Source organism: Lissotriton helveticus, chromosome 4_1 (genome assembly GCF_964261635.1).
Source record: "Lissotriton helveticus chromosome 4_1, aLisHel1.1, whole genome shotgun sequence".
NCBI lineage: Eukaryota > Metazoa > Chordata > Amphibia > Caudata > Salamandridae > Lissotriton > Lissotriton helveticus.
This window is the reverse complement of record NC_136063.1, coordinates 1,889,968,586-1,889,988,499: the sequence shown is the minus strand read 5'-3', so window position 1 is coordinate 1,889,988,499 and position 19,914 is coordinate 1,889,968,586. Positions and strand designations below refer to the sequence as shown.

The 19,914-nt window shown below is 41.3% G+C and overlaps 1 protein-coding gene across 3 annotated transcripts in view; it reads left to right on the top strand.

The window, feature by feature from the left end:
* The window catches only part of LOC144827735 (sodium- and chloride-dependent neutral and basic amino acid transporter B(0+)-like), a 1,401,915-nt gene that overhangs the window by 381,619 nt on the left and 1,000,382 nt on the right, over positions 1–19,914 (top strand). For all 3 annotated transcript variants that reach the window (XM_078685942.1, XM_078685941.1, XM_078685943.1), the window contains exon 6: positions 18,174–18,306. In XM_078685942.1, the coding sequence (XP_078542068.1) occupies positions 18,174–18,306 (133 nt within the window). The remainder of the gene's footprint in view (positions 1–18,173; positions 18,307–19,914) is intronic.

The following is a 19,914-nucleotide window of genomic DNA, read 5'->3' as shown; positions in this document are numbered from 1 at the left end:
GAAACATTCGTTTACGAATGTCTCTAAATTGATTCTGCCTTCTATTCCTATACATATTATTCTCTCTTGCTCCAGTTGTAGGATTCTTTGAGGTTCTCTCCTTCCTTTTCAAATTTACTCTGTCATTCTCTTTTTCAACATGCTGTCCATTTTTTTTTTTAAAAGTACATATGTTACGTAAGAAAGACTTAGTTGTCTTACCAGGAGCTTGGATCCTGTTTTTTGAAGTATTTGTTGTGGAAGAGTGCTGTAATTCCGTTGCTGTTTTTGTTTTTTGGCGGTTACATCCTTTTCTTTTCCTTTCCTTAGTGGGCATGTTTGCTTACTCTTCAAATGTGGATTTCAATCTGTGTTAAATAAAAAAAATAGCACATTATAGACCACTATTATCAAACAACAAAGCAATGACAAAAAGCAAACGATCTATACAGGGTTACAGATCAGGTGAGGATTCTCGAGGGATGCACAAAAGGTGAGGCCTGTATTGAAGAGTATAGTGGAAGACAGCTCTGTCCACAAGTACAAAGAAGATGAGACCTATGTCTAAGTCCACTGCACTCTTATACACAGGCTTCACCACCTATGCTTCCCGAGAAAGGCCTCTCTCCCACTACAGTCTTGATCATAAACCTCTCCTCCTCTGTCCCTCTGGACATGTCTCATCTCATCTACACAATCTATTTCCTAATCTCAGGTAACACAGATGACACAATTGATCCTCATTTATAAAGCCATGCATCAGTTTTGCACTACTGATGCGTCACTTTTTGTGATGCATTCGCGTCATAAAACATGTGCCTTGTTGCACCATATTTAAAAAGTGACGCATGTAGGTAGATGCGTCACTTTTAAAATCTCTGCGCCACATTATACTCAAAAATGTCAAAGCCATTTATTTTCCCCAAAATCGTTTTTGACATCACATTTAGAAAACACAGCACAGTTCCTATGTACAACCATTCCATGTCATTACTGAATCCTCACTATTTTACAAAATACAATTCCTCTATGCAAACAAACTCAATATGCTTCCTACACTGAGTTAAAACACAGGTAACATCATTGTAAATAGTCAAATTGACACCTGTGTCTAAGAATGCAGCAGAGATAGGCTTCATGAAGCCTAGTCCACTGCACTCTTAGACACAAGCCTCACCACCTAGGCTCCCCAGGAAAGCCCAAACATGTACCTTTTTGCCCCTTATTTAAAAATTGACGCATGTATGCGTCACTTTTTAAACCTCTGCGCCACATTATACTCAAAAATGTAAAAACCATTAATTTTCTCCAAAATCGTTTTTGACATCACATTTAGGAAACACAGCACAGATCCTATGTACAATCATCTGCCTCACAGCAGGGATAAGACTGAGACAAAATCTTGCTCCTGCCTCACAGCAGGGATAAGACTGAGGCAAACGCTTTCACAAGGAGCTTTACAATTTTACAAAATACAATTCCTCTATGCAAACAAACTCAATATGCTTCCTACACTGATTTAAAACACAGGTAACATCATTGTAAAGAGTCACATTGACACCTGTGTCTAAGAATGCAGACAGGGATATGCTTCATGAAGCCTAGTCCACTGCACTCTTAGATACAAGCCTCACCACCTAGGCTCCCCAGGAAAGCCCAAACATGTACCTTTTTTCCCCATATTTAAAAAGTGACGCATGTATGCGTCACTTTTTAAACCTTTGCGCCACATTATACTCAAAAATGTAAAAACCATTTATTTTCCCCAAAATCGTTTTTGACATCACATTTAGGAAACACAGCACAGATCCTATTTACAATAATCTGCCTCACAGCAGGGATAAGACTGAGGCAAAATCTTGCACCTGCCTCACAACAGGGATAAGACTGAGGCAAACGCTTTCACATGGAGCTTCACAATTTTACAAAATACAATTCCTCTATGCAAACAAACTCAATATGCTTCCTACACTGATTTAAAACACAGCTAACATAATTGTAAAGAGTCAAATTGACACCTGTGTCTAAGAATGCAGACAGGGATATGCTTCATGAAGCCTAGTCCACTGCACTCTTAGATACAAGCCTCACCACCTAGGCTCCCCAGGAAAGCCCAAACATGTACCTTTTTTCCCCATATTTAAAAAGTGACGCATGTATGCGTCACTTTTTAAACCTTTGCGCCACATTATACTCAAAAATGTAAAAATCATTTATTTTCCCCAAAATCGTTTTTGACATCACATTTAGGAAACACAGCACAGATCCTATTTACAATAATCTGCCTCACATCAGGGATAAGACTGAGGTAAAATCTTGCACCTGCCTCACAACAGGGATAAGACTGAGGCAAACGCTTTCAGATGGAGCTTCACAATTTTTCAAAATACAATTCCTCTATGCAAACAAACTCAATATGCTTCCTACACTGATTTTAAACACAGCTAATATCATTGTAAAGAGTCAAATTGACACCTGTGTCTAAGAATGCAGACAGGGATATGCTTCATGAAGCCTAGTCCACTGCACTCTTAGATACAAGCCTCACCACCTGGGCTTGCCAGGAAAGCCCAAACATATACCTTTTTTCCCCATATTTAAAAAGTGACGCATGTATGCGTCACTTTTTAAACCTTTGCGCCACATTATACTCAAAAATTTAAAAACCATTTATTTTCCCCAAAATCGTTTTTGACATCACATTTAGGAAACACAGCACAGATCCTATTTACAATAATCTGCCTCACAGCAGGGATAAGACTGAGGCAAAATCTTGCACCTGCCTCACAACAGGGATAAGACTGAGGCAAACGCTTTCACATGGAGCTTCACAATTTTACAAAATACAATTCCTCTATGAAAACAAACTCAATATGCTTCCTACACTGAGTTAAAACACAGGTAACATCATTGTAAAGAGACAAATATATTTCTTTAACCCCTTCAGTGCTGCGTGAATTTCGCTGCAGTGCTGAAGGGTAATAAATCATATTGACTCATGACGGAAATGTTCCGTCATCAGCACCGGAGCACCGACGCTGATGACGGAACCGTTCCGTCATGAGCATGGAAGGGGTTAAACATGCACACATTCTTTATTCCTTTTAAAAAATGTAAAAGCCATTCATTTTTCCCAAAATCGTTTTTGACATCACATTTAAAAAACACAGCACAGGTCCCAAATAAAAGCATTCCATATCACTACTAAAACTTCACAATTTTACAAAATACAATTCCTCTAAGCAGTAAAAACTTTTTACCAAGCATTATCAAAAAGCATGACACAAAGCAACATTAAAAAACCACAATTTGCTTCCAAATCTTCTCCATAGAGTATACAAGTCTCTCTGTATAGTAAATGAATCATAACTTACCTTTACAAATACTTTAGGAGATTCAGAACAGTGTCAGTTACACACACCAAAATTTCTTTAGCAGAGCAAAAGATATGTTCTCCAGACACTGCAACCATGAATGGCACAGAAAACCTCTAATTTTACACACATATTGCTCATGGTAACCAATCAAAACTCTTCCCTCTGTATTTTCAAACCAACACCCTTCCCCCCCCTCAGCCCTTTCTACCTGTTACCATAGCAACTCCCTCCGCACTAACCTCTCAGGTTCAAAAGTTTATTCTACAATGTTGCAAATCACTTCTGCAAGGATGTTTGACCTGCGAATACACCAGCTTATCTGGTGCAAGGTTTCTTTAAATGACTATCTCATTCTACCAATCATTGCTTCTGATTCAAAAGCACTGAAAGTCTACATTTTTATTTTTGCAAACTCCTATTGTTCCAACTGCCATTTCTTTTCCACACTTCATCTAACTGCACCAGAATCTCCTCTCAACATGTATTCTGTCTGGATTATTGGACATAGCTATATCCACTGGGCTCAAAGGTATGCTAGTACCAGAAATTTTCACAACCTTGATTTATCAAATGTGAACATCAAATGGATTGGCCACAGTGGACTAAAATGTCACCAATTGATTCCATTGGTGAAAACCTTTTTGCATTTGCCACACCCTGACCTGTTAATTGCGCACTGTGGAGGAAATGACTTGGGCACTTTGACTGGGGTAGGTCTGGAAATGCTTTTAAAGGACACCTTTGAACAATTGATGGCACTTTTTCCACAAACTGCCTTGGTATATTCCAATATATGCCAAAGACAGAAATGGAAGTGGTTCAACCAATTTTGTCCACAATTTGAAAAAGCACGGAAACATGTGAATAAATCTGTTTCTGCTTACATGAGAGACTATGGAATGGGTTCAATATACAACAACAACTTGCGTTACAACATGCAAGATATTTACAGTGAAGATGGTGTGCACTTCTCAGATGAAGGGAATAGAATATTCCTCCTGAATTTAAGACTGTGCATTGGTACCTACTTGTAGGTACCTAAATCTGCCACAGAACCCAAAAGCTTTTTTCAGAGCTACCCTACCTCTGATCACTCCAAATAATTATCTTTTTGTTACTATTTTCACTATTTTTCACCAAAGTACGCTCCCCGGTACGCTCCCCGGTGCGCGTACCGGGCGCTTCCCCCGCGAATTTTTTTTTCTTTTGTTTTTTTGGCGTATATGGGCCTCCTAACACCCCCTCAGAAAACCTAGGGGGTCAGGGAGTGCCTACCGTGCCCCCTTATACCCATTCCCAACGTTGTTTGTCCTCCATTTTCTGTCTCAAATCTACCGAAACACAAAATGGAGGACTCCCGTAGCACTGCCGGTACGCGTACCGGGGCGCGTACCGGGAAGCGCTCTAAGAAAAATGTTAAAAGTTAATTTACATTAAAACCACTGGAGACACTTTCACCAAATATAGATTAGCTCATACTACATACCAATCGCTACCATTTTCACAAATTTGGTTGGAATTCCATTGAGCCATTTAGCCTGTAGACCTCTCTAAATACCCTGAGATAAATTACTTCACAAAAACACATCTGAAGTGTTGTAATTGACAACCAATTAAAATGTTACTTTCATTTTCTACTTTTTTTACCTGACATTTGATTGGTTATGTACATGAATATATTTAAAGAAAGAGAGGGAAACACAGCCATTTTGACTACTACTTCCTGGTGTACATTTCAAAAGGATTTTCACTAATAACTTCAACTTCTTTTTAAAGGTAAGTTGTTATTTTGAAAACTGAAGTATATTGTGCACTTTAAGTTAATATGGAAAACTTTTTCTAATAGTTATATACTATCCCTCTGTAATAGTTATAGATTGAGATAGACTTCTCTGTTATAGTTATGGATGGATTTAGGTTTGTCTTGTATAATTATAAATTTACTTAGGTTTCATCACATACACTTTTGTATATTTCTACTTCCAGTCTGATACCATACACTGCCCAAAGATAAATTCACTGTTAAAAACTACCTATCTAAACTTAAACCCAACAGTGCCCTATCTCTACTGATATATATATTTTTTTATGCAAATCTCAGGCAAAGTGGAAGGAGAACAAAAAGTGTCATTTGAAATTGTCCTTGCAGAGAACAATCAAGAAAACATTGAACCAAATGACATTGAATTCATGGATGAATCACGGGACCATGAACTTCTACAATGTGTAGAATCTGTAGATATCCTCCTTCAAAATGAGGACATTTCAGACACTCAAATGTTGCAAGTTATGTTCACTCAAAATGACGACATTACGGACAGTCAAATATTAGAAGTTCTGTTAAATTTTGAAAAATAATCACAAAAATAAATTTATATTTAATAATTCGAAAATTGTTTGAGACATTATTCATTTTTATATATAATTCTTAAACTACTACCAAATTGATTTTATTGTAAAGTCAGACTTATAATATACTGTGCAACTTTTTTGTGTTACATAGTAATTTTGCTCATAGATACTTCCTTTCTCCCACTATATTATCTCCAATGTGTATTTGACAACTCTTTTTCATCTCCTGCCTCCATGTTCTTTCTGCTTTCCTGACAGACTATGATATGGATTCCATATAGCACAATAACTTCTGTAACAACATGCAAGATATCTACAGAGGAAACGGCCTACATTAAATTTAAGACTCAACATTGGTACCTACATGTTGGTACTTAAAACACCCAAACAACACAACAACTCTATGCAGAACTACCCTACCTCTAATCACTTTCAATTAATATTTTACTGTTTCACTGGGTTTTCCCCATAGTACGCTCCCCGGTACGCTCCCCGGTACGCGTACCGGGCACTCCCCACGCGAAAATCGAAAAAAATAAATTTCGCCCCGCGGGACCCTTTTATGGCCCCCACATCAAACCTAGTGGGTCAGGGGGGTGTACCCTGCCCCCTTTTGCTCATTTCCCCCTTTGATTTTTGCCACCTCTTGTGTCTCAATCCTACCGAGACACAAGATGGCGGCCGCTGCGGACTGTTTCGAATGTTTACAGACACCCGAGAGCCAATCAGCTTGCCGTGCGCAAGTCGCGTGGCGCGCCCGGAGCGCTCCCCGGTGCGCGTACTGGGGCGCTGCTATAGATATATACATTTTTTTTAACCTAAATTACTCAAAATCCTCTGGAGCACATATTTTGAGACATAGCAAAGGCACATCGGGCTACCAGTCCCTACAATTTTGCCAAGTTTGGTGAAAATCCATTCAGCCGTTCGAGCTAAAAGTGCAACAGACCGCCCTATGGAAATTAACATGGGGAAAACACGTTTTGGGACCCCCCTTTTATCTCGGCCCCCGCTTGACGAATCCCCCCCAAACTTTCAGGGAAGGAGCGGAGCGCCGCGAGGCAAAGTTGCTGAAAAGTTCAGGCTGATTCCTCAACCGGCGCCAAAGTTATTCCAAATAGAATGTTGCGATTTCCCTATGGAAATCGATCCTAACTATAACTACCTACTGGCGACCGCCAGTAGGTAATATACACACATACATATATATAAATGCATATGCATATATATGCATATATATATGTGTATATGTGTGAGTGTAGAGAGAGGTAGAGAGGTAGAGATTAGTAGAGAGAGGTAGAGAGGTAGAGAGGTAGAGAGTAGAGAGAGTAATAGAGAGTAGAGAGTGAGTAGTAGAGAGTAGTAGAGAGTAGTAGAGAGTAGTAGAGAGCAGTAGAGAGAGTAGCAGAGAGTGAGTAGTAGAGAGTAGTAGAGTGAGTAGTAGAGAGTAGTAGAGAGTGAATAGTAGAGAGTAGTAGAGATTAAGTAGTAGAGTGAGTAGTAGAGCAGTAGAGAGTGTGTAGTAGAGAGTAGTAAAGAGTGAGTAGTAGAGAGTAGCAGAGAGTGAGTAGTAGAGAATGAGTAGTAGAGAGTAGTAGAGAGTGAGTAGTAGAGAGTGAGTATCAGAGAGAGAGAATAGTAGAGAGTAGTAGAGAGTGAGTAGTAGAGAGTAGTAGAGAGAGAATAGTAGAGAGTGAGTAGTAGAGAGTAGTAGAGAGTGAGTAGTAGAGTGAGTAGTAGAGAGTGAGTAGTAGAGAGTAGTAGAGAGAGCGTAGTAGAGAGTGAGTAGTAGAGAGTAGTAGAGAGTGAGTAGTAGAGAGTAGTAGAGAGAGAGTAGTATAGAGTGAGTAGTAGAGACTAGAGAGTAGTAGAGAGTGAGTAGTAGAGAGTAGTAGATAGTGAGTAGTAGGGAGTGAGTAGTAGAGAGAGAGAGTACAAGAGAGTACTAGAGTAGTAAAGAATGAGTAGTAGAGAGTGAGTATTAGAGAGTAGTGGAGTAGTAGAGAGTGAGTTGTAGAGAGTAGTGGAGAATATTCCAAAGTTTGGCACAGCACCACTTGCACAACAAGTCCAATCAAATCATATCACTTAGAGTCCTTATTGAAGCGCTGAATCTTGGTGTATATTCAAATGCTTTATTTTCCTTAAGTTTATGTACCACAGCCAGCCGACGCGTTTTGTTCTGTACAACAGAACTTCTTCAGGGCGTTCTTATTTTCTTCAAGTTATGTCGGTATCCTGTTGTCATATAACTAGCTATTTCTTCCAAATGTTAGTCGAGACGTAAGTACATTCTTATTCAAAGTTACTAGGTATCAATTTTACCCACACAATTCGTGCAGACTTGAGTAATTTATAGCATCCTCAAAGTCAATCTTTCAAAAATTCCTAAGTATAGGACATGATAATCCAAATCCAAATGTTTCTCAAGAAAAGTAATTTTCAATTGTTCGGAATATCTACGTTTGGACAGATATGACCCACGGACACGGTTTATGACTTTTCTTGAGAAACATTTGGATTTGGATTCTCATGTCCTATACTCGGAATTTTTGAAAGACTGACTTTGAGGATGCTATAAATTACTCAAGTCTGCACGAATTGTGTGGGTAAAATTGATGGTTCAATGGTTTTGTATGAGTAAAATGTCCAGCTAACTATAATATATATGTATTTATATATACATGCGCGGACATGCGCGGACTTTTGCGTGCGCGAGCTGCATGCTGCTTGGCTGCCAATGTCTGTCAACACACCAAAACAGAAATTGTTGGCAGCCATCTTGTGCCTCGGTAGACTGAGGCAGAAGAAAGCAGAAAAACAAACGTGTAGAACACAAAAAGGGGAGAGGGTAGAAACACCCTGACCCCCTAGGCTTGTTAAGGTGGTCCCACAAAGACCCCCAAGGCCAATTTTTTTTTTTTTTTTTAAACCCAGTATTTTTTTTAAAAATTACCCCCGAGGGGGACCAAATAGCGGGGGCATAGTGATAAAGAAGTGTGGGGGGTGCCCAATCCCCCCCCACATTGCCCTGGGGACCGCCGACCTCTGGGGCAAAGCAACACAGCCCCCTGGCGCATACTGGAGGCTCCCGGTGGGCTAGTTGGCCCCCAGGGACCCCCAGTATGCAAGGGGAATTAGTTCCCCCTCTTCAAACATGTACGGGGGCTGCGTTGCAGAGAGGTGTAAAAAAGGGTGTGGCCTCATTACACCTCTCTGCAATGCAGCCCCCTGGTGCATACTGGAGGCTCCTGGTTGGCTAGTTGGCCCCCAGGGACCCCCAGAATGCAAGGGGATTAGTTCCCCCTCTGCAAACGCGCCAGGGGGCTGCGTTGCAGAGGGGTGTAACAAGGGGCATAGCCTCATTTCATCTCTGTGCAATGCAGCCCCCTGGCACATACTGGAGGTTCCAGGTGGGCTAGTTGGCCCCCAGGGGCCCCAGTATGCAAGGGGAATTAGTTTCCCCTCTTCAAACATGCACGGGGCTGCGTTGCAGAGAGGTGTAAAAAAGGGTGTGGCCTCATTACACCTCTCTGCAATGCATCCCCCTGGCGCATACTGCAGGTTCAAGGTGGGCTAGTTGGCCCCCAGGGACCCCAATAAGCAAGGGGAATTTGTTTCCCCTCTGCAAACACGCTCGGGGCTGCGTTGCAGAGAGGTGTAAAAAGGGGCGGGCCTCATTACACTTCTGTGCAACGCAGCCCCCGGGCGCATACTGGAGGTTCCTGGTGGGCTTGTTGGCCCCCAGAGACCCCCAGTATTCAATGGGAATTAGTTCCCCCTCTGCAAATGTGCCAGGAGGCTGCCTTGTAGAGACATGTAAAGAGCCCACGCCCCTTTTTACACTTCTCTGCAATGCAGCCCCCTGGTGCATACTGGAGGTTCCTGACCCCCTAGGCCTGCTCAGGGGGTCCCACAAGGACCCCAAAGGCCAAAAAGAAATGTATTTATTATGCCGTTACCAAAAAAAACCATTAAGGCACAACTCTGCAAATACGCCCCCTGGCGCGTTTGCAGAGGGGGAAATAATTCCCCTTGAATACTGGGGTCCCTGGGTGCCAAGTAGCCCACCAGGAACCTCCAATATGCACTAGGGTGCTGCCTTGCAGAGACGTGTAAAGAAGCCACCCTCCTTTGTACACCTCTCTGCAATGCAGCACCCTGGCGCATACTGGAGGTTCCAGGTGGGTAGTTGGCCCCCAGGTACCCCCAATATGCAAGGAGAATTAGTTCCCCCTCTGTAAACGCACCAGGGGGCTGCGTTGCAGAGAGGTGTAAAAAGGGGTGGGCCTCATTACAACTCTGTGCAATGCAGCCCCCTGGCGCATACTGGAGGTTCCTGGTGGGCTAGGTGCCCCCCAGGGACCCCCAGTATGCAAGGGGAATTAGTTCTCCCTCTGCAAACGCGCCTAGGGGCTGCGTTGCATAGAGGTGCAATGAGGCCACGCCCCTTTTTACACCTTTCTGCAACACAGCCCCCTGGCACATACTGGAGGTTCCTGGTGGGCTAGTTGGCCTCCATGGACCCCCAGAATGCAAGGAGACTTAATCCCCTCAACTTAGGACACGCTACGGGGCGCGTTTGCACAGTGGTAAAGGTAGGGGGCGGGGCTTGAGGTGATATGTGTGCAAACATGCCCTGTGGAGCGTTTTAAGTTGGGGAATTAATTCCTCTTCAATCCAGAATTTCTCTAGGGGCCAACTAGTCCAACAGATACCGCCATTAAGTACCACGGAGCTGCATTGCAGCCTGTTGTAAAAAGGGGTTGAGCCCTCTGAACACCTCTCTGCAACACAGCTCCCTGGCGCATACTGTAGGTACCTGGTGGGCTAGTTGGCTCACATGGGACCTCAAGATTGAATAGTAATTAATTCCCCAATCTAAAACGCACCACAGGGCGTGTTTGCACACATGTCACATCAGGCCCTGCCCCCTTCCTTCACGATTGAGCACAATATTCCTCTAAAATCAGCGGAACTACGAATTCCGATTTACTCACCTGTTATCACGAGAGACGTCAGTGCTGCATCTTTGAGACCAGTATGGACCCTGAAAAGTAAATCTAAGTGTACTTACCAGTAACTTGTATTTCCTTCCATAGGAATCTATTGTGTGGTTTTCACCAGAAAAGTTTCTGTCTATTTTTTGCAACGTACAAATATTCCTCTAAAATCAGCCGAACTATGAATTCTGATTTACTCACCTGTTATCAGGAGAGACCTCAGTGCTGCATCTTTCAGCCCACTACTGATCCTGAAAAGTAATTCTAACCATACTTACAGTAACTCGAATTTCCTTCCATAGGCTAACATTGACTGATTTCACTTGGAATTTTTTTTAAGTGTGGAGTTTTGGAAATTAAAAAATGTCCTCAAAAACCAGCCGAACTACGAATTCCGATTTACTCACCTGTTATCAGGAGAGACCTCAGTGCTGCATCTTTCAACCCACAACTGATCCTGAAAAGTAATTCTAACCATACTTACAGTAACTCGAATTTCCTTCCATAGGCTAACATTGACTGGTTTCACTTGGAAATTTTTCTAAGTGTGATGTTTTGGATATTTAAAAATTTCCTCAAAAACCAGCCGAACTACGAATTCCGATTTACTCACCAGTTATCAGGAGAGACCTCAGTGCTGCATCTTTCAGCCCACTACTAATCATGAAAAGTAAATTTAACTGTACTTACCAGTAACTTGAATTTCCTTCCATAGTATATCATTGCCTGCTATATAAAATATATATAAATGAAAAAAATATTAAATAAAAAAAATTACAATTTCAATATTTTTTTTTAAATTACAATTTATATAAAAATATGTAATGTAATTTAAAAAATAAAATATATAAAAATAAATACTTTAAAACAATGTAGTAAATTAGTATAAAAAATATAATAATTAATACATTTAAATATTATCATTTACAAAACCTTTGAAATTCACTGAAAAAAAACATAGGTTTCAGCCACGTTATAGTTAGGAATTAGCATTTAAAAAACCTTAGAAATTCACTGAAAAAAACATAAGATTCACATATGTTATAGTTAGCTGGGCATTTCACTCATACAAAACCATTGAAATTCCCCAGTTATAGGTAGTTCAGCTAACTATAACTCGCACGCCCGCAATGCACTGCTGATGACGTCACATATTACATCACTCATGACATGGTCAGTGACATCACTCATGACATCACAGATGACATCCCAAATGACATCACTGATGACATCACTGAGATGCTCGAGTGAGCAGAAGCTCCCGGAGTAAATAGAAAGATGATGCAAGGTGGCTGTGGATAGGCATGAGTGGGGGAGGCGGGGTGAACCTGGGAATATGATGAAGACCCTATAAGGGTACTCAAATGAGTGCTGAACAACATCACCAAGGCCATGAAAGTAAACAGTGAGATTATCTGGAATACTGCCAACCCTTAAAGTAAGATGAAACGGGGAAATTCTGCAAAATGTGTATGGGTGGGTGTGGTGCCCAAAAGGGTACGGCATGAGTAAATATTGTATGGTGAGTACTGCAACCATAAAAAGGTTATCAACACATCATATATAGATCTCCTTTGTAAACAGCACATCCATAATCTGATTTCACGTATACTTGGGGCTCCTGGCCCTCCAAACTGTAAAAAAAAAAAATTGTTATGAATTTTAAATAAACTCTTCAATCACCAAAATTGTCCTTGTTTAAATAAACAAACATAGTTACTTAAAAACCCTGTTTGGATCATAAGTGAAGGAAACTTCAATTGAAAGACGTCACTTATAAAACCATGCTTTCACAGATGTACCGACAACTCCTTTTCCATATTCATGCCTTCGGGGTCTTACTGCCTACTTCTAAAATCAAGCTAGATTCTTAGCTTCTGAAAGTGACCAATCTATTTCCACAGAATTCGATCTCAAAATATTTTTCCACCTCAATTTTCTTTTGCACGGTTTGCAGATCCAATGCTAAATTGTTAAATTTCAAGGCCCAATAGATTCTGCAGGACCCATCAAATCATTCATGAACTTCATAATAAAAATAATTGCTGATTTTAATTTTAATACTGGGGCAAGGTTTACTTGCTCTCATATCCCCTTTTTCTTATTCTTAAACACAGTGTTTTTATTTTTATAAATGTATTTGCGTGTCCTCCATGGATTTGCCAATCCGCGGAGCATGTGCAAATGAACAATCCCGAAATCTCTAAACCCAAGCACCGAGCAGTTTTTAAACTCTAACGTCTTGAAAACTACTAAATGTATTCATGACATCAAACTACCAAAGGCACTACCAAAAGCATGACAAAAGCACATCCTTGACTAAAGTTCTACCTGTGTGCCAAATTTCTGGGGAGATTTACTAAGATTTTGCACCGCGTTGGCGTCACAAAAGTGAGTCCAAAGGGCGCAATTTAAAAAAATAAAATACTTTCTGGAAATAAAGTAAAAGTAATTCGAAGCAGTGCATAGCGCTGCTTCGCACTACTTTGCTCCATGGGGGTGTACCAAGGATAGTGCATTGGCGTTCCCATGCAACCACCCAAGGTTTCTCAGGCTAAACCTAATATACTAAATACAGTAGTTTGGGTTTAGCGTGATAAAACTGTCCCTTTTTAAACTAGGCACAAGGAATAAGAAATGCTTTAATTTCTCTTTCCTTTTCCGACTTTGCATGTGTGCTGCACTGTGCAGCACGCATACAAAGTGGGAAATGATTTCCCTCGTGTCTAGGCATGGTATTTTGTACAGGGAGGGTACCCGTCCTGTACAAAACCTATGCCAGACTCACTCGCACATTCTAGCGCTATGGCATTAAGGTGGTGGGTGGTGCATAGCAGCTGTAATCAGTGCCGGCACAAGGGAAAGGGCAGGAGAGAGCCATATCTTTGAAATTATGGCGCTCGCCTGCTGCTTTCCTGTAGCGCAACGCAGCTCAGCCTCGCGAGAGGCTGTACAAAACCTATGCTAAACTTACACACACACCCCAGTGCTTTAGGGCTAAGGTGGTTCGTGGCACACAGCATCTGTAATCAGCACCGGCGCAAGGGAAAGGGGAGGAGAGAGCCTTATCTTTGAGAATATGGCGCTCTCCTGCTCCTTCCCTGTCGTGCAACACAGCGCAGCCTCGCAGAAGGTAAATCTCCCCCACAGTGTTAATACAGTTATGTATCAAAGGGCAAAGTATTGTATGTGAAATAAAATGGTTAAAGGCCCTTTTGATGTCCCTAATTTTCTTTACCTTTCATTGATGGATCTGCCTGAAACTTGCCATGAGCAACCCAAAGTGTTTCCGAAACAGGTCACAATGTAGAAACATATTGCACTCCTATGAGGTTATACAGTTTTTGGGGATCTACCCAGAGGCCCATAATTTAAAGAGCATGTGGATTCATATTTCTATTATTAGTTTATATTTAACATAGTGTTCAACTAGATAGTTTTCACAAGATTATATTCAAGAATATATATGGGTCAAGAGTTTCTTTAATATGGTACCAGGCATGGCAGTCCTTCATCAGGACTCGTCATTATTCAAATAGTAGTAAATGCTTTTGGTCATAGAAAATCTTCAACATAGCACAACGTTTGATATCTATATGAATCTCTTTGAGTTGAAAGCAACATTTATGTCTCTCAATTCATAATGGCTTCCAGCGTGTACCTGTTTAGAGACCTACAAATGTATTAACTAAAACATGTATTTGCAATAATGCCTGTTAGGTCAAATGTTGCTAACCTGACACTTTAACGCATTTCAAAATATAAGCCCATTGACCCCAATATATATATATATATCGAGGTGGCTTATTAATTCACACAATCATGCCAAGCGCCATATTTCGAGCCCGTAATTATACATCAGAAAATATTTACCGCTCGGGGCCAGTTTGAATTGAGACACGTAAGGTGGGAACGTGCGGGTTTAAACTAAAAAAGCTTTAAGCTACACCGTATTGTGTCATACCAATGTGTATGTTATTAAATGAGCAACAACGCAAACGAGTCACTGACAGGATATTTCAGCATAAAATGTTATTTTTATGCTGATATGCTGTAGTACTAGCTCATTTCGATTGCTGCTCATTTAAGAACAATTTCCAGAGAGACCGTTAAATATTATCATTGTATGATGTTTTTTCCATATCATCACTGTCATCTGCATTGAGGAATGTCATTTTAGGACTATTTTATTTGAAAACCCAATGTTGCAATATGAAGTTAATTCGTTGTCATAGACATGTAGTAGAAGGGATGGAAATGCTGTTCTAATATAATATTTGTTGTGTGTACCAATTGACATTTCTTTAATTTTCCTAATTACATTCATATAGTTACATATCACTTTTTTCCCAGTGTCTGGAATATATACCTTTACAACGTGGAGTTTATTTATTTTATTTTATTTATGTAATGCATTTTTATAAAGCGGGTCTTTACCCGAAGGTGTCAGAGCACTCTACAATAGAACCAGTTACGTTACATGAGAGAACTATTACAGAAATGGAACAAACAAAAGTAGCAGGCCATAGAACCAAAACAACGCTGGCAAAAGGAACACAATATCAAACACAGTAAGCACAGAATGTACAAACAAAAATATAAATATATATGACAAATTTACAATGACTAAAGAACTTCCTGGTGGGGTCTGAGAAGGAGGGAATTAGTTCTGAAGTGTCTTTGGAATAGAAGAAATTTGAGATCCGCTTTGGCGATCTGGATGGAGGTGATGGCTCGGAGCAAAGGAGGAAGCAAGTTCTAGATTCTCACCGCATTACCTGAGAACGATTGCGCCATCAAGTTGTCCCTTTTGAAGGAGGGAGGCTCAAGCAGGAACTTTTCCGCATTCTGAGAAGGTCCTGGGCCTCCAGACAATTTCAGTTTATTCGCCATATAGCGAGGGGAGGAAGAGTGCAAAGCTTTGTGGGTGATGCACTCCATTTTGTAGATAGCTCTAGCCTCGATGGGAAGCCATTGGAGAGAAGACAGGATAGGAGTGATGTGGTCACTTTGTTTGGACCCTGAAATGAAGTGAGCTGCTGAATGGAGGACGGATTTGAGCGGGGAGAGGTGAGATTTGGGAAGGCCAGTCAAAAGAGAATTACAATAATCCAGTCTAGAGAGAACTAGCGATTGGACCAAGGTTTTTAGGTCATTCTCCGGGTAGAACCGACAAATTCCCCATTGAAGGCGCAGCTGATAACATGCGCTCTTGGCAATGGAATTGATGTGTGAGATTAGGTTGAGTCTTTTGTCAAGTATGACACCTAAGGATTTAGCGCAGTCCACAATGACGGGTTTACTGTTGAGTCATTTCAACTGATCCATCCAGGATTGAACAGGAGGCGGGGAGAGAGAGCTAGATAGGAGGAGGAATTCTGTTTTGGAGGGATTGAGAATGAGTTGGTGAACTAACATCCAGGTGTGAATAGAGTTGAGAGTAGAGTTGAGTAGTGAGAGAACATGAGAGGAAGACACCTTGAGGTAGATTTGGGTGTCATCCGCATAGAGATGGTAGAGGATTCCAGATTTGCTTAGGAGGTTCCTAATGGTTCCAGATAGAGATTAAACAGAGTGGGAGCAAGGATAGAACCTTGAAGGACGCCTTGACCAACCACCAGTCGAGACGAGAGACTGTTCGCAATCTTGATCATTTGGGATCTGTCCGAGAGGAATGAGGCAAACCATTTGAGTACTGTGCCATCCACGCCCATTCTCTGTTGAAGAGTGTTAAGGAGAGTGTTGTGATTGACAGTGTCAAAGGCTGCAGAGAGGTCAAGAAGAATCTATTGCAAGTCGATGTAATGACTTGCGTAGTACTGGCACTGCGTGGTTACAACGCGGTCGTTGTAACGCCGCGTTGTGATTGTATTGCGGAGTAAAATCTGCGATGTAAAGGTTGTTTCCCGTGCTGGAATATAGTCATTGTACAGCCTCAGGCTGAAGAGATTTTTTTAACCCTGTACACTAAAAAAGTATTGATTCATTGGAAGCAGGTAAAAATTCAAACAAGGTGGTCACAAAAAGGCATCACGATTTTCAAAAAGTGAACATCGTACAAATGTGGGAAATGTAGCTAGAGAGGCTGTAATGCAAAAGAAACAGGACCCATAGCAGAACATACCTTTACTTTGCATATCTTCCCTTCATCAAAGCAAGGGCTCTAAAATCATCAAGCTCTGGCAACGCCAATATGTCTGGTTTGTATGTGGTAAAGTATGCAAACCTAGGCATACACAAATTGTAATGGCAATAGTGGTATTTGCAATGGTGATGGTGATAATAATGGCGATAACAGTGGCACAGTGGTGGTGGTGGTAATAGTTCTAACGGAGATAGTAAGGGTTTTCGTGGTACTAATGCTCATAATATTGGTGGGGATAATCATGGGGATGGTGGTGATAATATTGGTCATTGTGGCAATGTTGGGAATTGATGTAGACATGAGGCTGGTAAAATAGGTGTTAGTTTTGATGGCTCGAGGTCAATTCCTAATTTTTTTTAATTTATTGTAATGTTAATAATAAGAATAGATTTCTCTATGCAATACATGCATTAGATAATTAAATTTGTGGTGATTCAGCGCTATTTTCAGATGTAAACTAATCACACATGCATTGCAATACAAGCACACCACAGTAAGTTGAATGATACACCAAGCTACCAATAGCTTGAGGTGAGAGAGTTATATATAACTGGGCTTAGTTGAAGGCCAATTAATTATATTTTCAAGAATCAGTAACAATAAGTCCTCCAAACAACTGCATTTGTAAAAAACATGGCGCAGGAGTTTAGGAAAACGTAAAAGTTTACGTATACGTTTAGTACTAAACAAACTACCCTAAAGGCATGTGATTTTTCATGCTATAATCTGACCGATAGTGCTGCCAAATGGTAATCATAAAGTATCTAAGCATAATCTTTGAATTTACTCTGAGAGACTGACATTTGTGCCTTCTGTGTTAACAGGCTTTGTGCGAGTAATTTAAATTATGTAATACATGTTTAAGCAAAGAAAATGATAAATGCCATATAGGGATGCAACTATGTTAGGGTTTAAATTGTGGATACATAAACATATATGGCCAAACAAAATGTAATTGAGATGGGTATCTATTGTGATATTTAAATGTTCAGCTGGAACATCATTAGAAGAGTCACTGGCACATGGGAAATGCTTAATGACTGGAATACAGAAGAAGCCATCTAAAACAATGGTGGCATATTTCTGGAACAAAGGTGACATACCTATCTTTTAATAACTACTCTGCTAATTGGCACCAAGGAGCAACTGAATGTACATGATTATAGTCACATGCATTGCAAATTAAAAACCTCCTATATCTTAACTTCAGCCAATCGTCCATCACTTAAAGTGCAATATGATTCGATTGAAAAGGTGTAAAATTATAATTATGTCATAGGAAGCCTATACTCATAAAAAAATTCTGGATATTTACAGCAAGGTGGCACTCCGTCGCTCAAGTGGACTTGATGAGACTGGGGTCGTTGTGTGGCCTCTTGCCCTGTGCCTCCTACTAGCATGGATAATGGTGGCTGCTGCTCTTTTCAAAGGAATACAATCATCTGGCAAGGTACTGCAAACCCAGTCTAATTAAAGAGTTTATTGATGGGTGACATTTGTATGGGGAAATGGAAGGTATAGGGATATTTCAAGTGGAATTCTGCGTCCTTGTGTAACACAAGCCTACTGGTTGAATTTGTGTATATGACCAGAGAGCTCTGAGGTGACTTTGATATATATTTTACTGTACTTGTTGCATTTTATTTCTTATACTGCATGATATTTGGAGGGGGGGTTCTGAGCAAGCAATATACAAGAGCTTGAAATACCGTTGGAAAGATAGCACCAATAATAAGTACTGGTGTATAGTGATTATTATTACTTCAAATATGTGATGTTGCTGGTGTTCTATCTCCCATGTGTCACTATTTAAAATTTGTGGCATTACATGTATGCTTTTTTCCAACCACCTCCTGGTGTTCACTCTGCACTTCCTTGTCATCCCTCAAAAAATATTTTTTCCTGTGGGACATTGTGGACTGAAAGGTGGACTGGAAGTTTGTTCTTGTTTTTCAATTGAAAATCAACAAATTACATACTTTTTAGACTCTCTTCACTGAGACCTCCAACATTTGCAGGTCTACGCTGAGCTGAGGTGCTCCTTTGCTGGCCAAACTAGAATTCACTGTGCCTTTGCCAGTTTCCTGGAACTCCTGATAGGTGCCATGAAATACAAAGCTATGAAAGAGACTTACGATGGCTGGCGGACTACAGGATGCGGGCTGCCCACCAGGGGTGCGGCGGTCCCGCTGTGCCGATTACGAGGCGCCCACCACACTGGCGGGCGCATCACGCATATTTTACATTGTGGCGGGTGGTGCTGCAAGCAGCACCGTCCGCAAAGTAAAAACTGCATGTGGTGCATTTGCATGCACAACGTGACAGGCACTATGCGGTGCCAGTCACCTTGTGCATGCAAATGTCGGGGTACCATGGGTACCCCCCAAGTGCAGCCAACCCTGGGGGCCCGCAACGGGTCCCCAAAGAAAAGACCGCATGCCTTTTCATGGTAGAGTCTACGCCATGGAAAGGAATTTCGCCATCATCCTAATATGGATGGCAGTGCCTGTAAGGCACCGCCACCATATTGCTTGCCTTTTCCACCCAGTAGGCAATCGGGCGGATTGCCTACCGGCGGGAAACCGGTGGACGGTCTTTCCTTCCGCCTGGGCCCCCAGCCATCGTAATATGGCGGGGGGAAATGTTAGGCGGGTGGTGGAGAATGGCGAGCGGATCGCCACCGCCATATAGGTATTGGCGATCTGCCCGCCATCCTAATGGGCCCCATAGACTCAGCTCCTACCCCATAGGAGCACTGTAGGGATGTGAATATTCACTGATTTTGTTAATGAACTAGCCATCACCTTTTTTAGTGGTGACAAGCTTTCCGTACACTATTCTTTGGTGTTGGTGTTTGTGTGCATCCTGAGTGCATTGAGGTTTCCCCCTTCCACCTCTGGTGGTTGTAGATTTTGTGAATTATTCACCAGAGATGACTGATCCCATCTATTCTTTCTTGAAACCATACTGCTTTATGACAGGGAGACCCAGCTAAAGGGAGAATAGTTGGAGCAGCCCTGGGTGATTTGGCAAGCTTTGTGACATCACTTGCAATGCG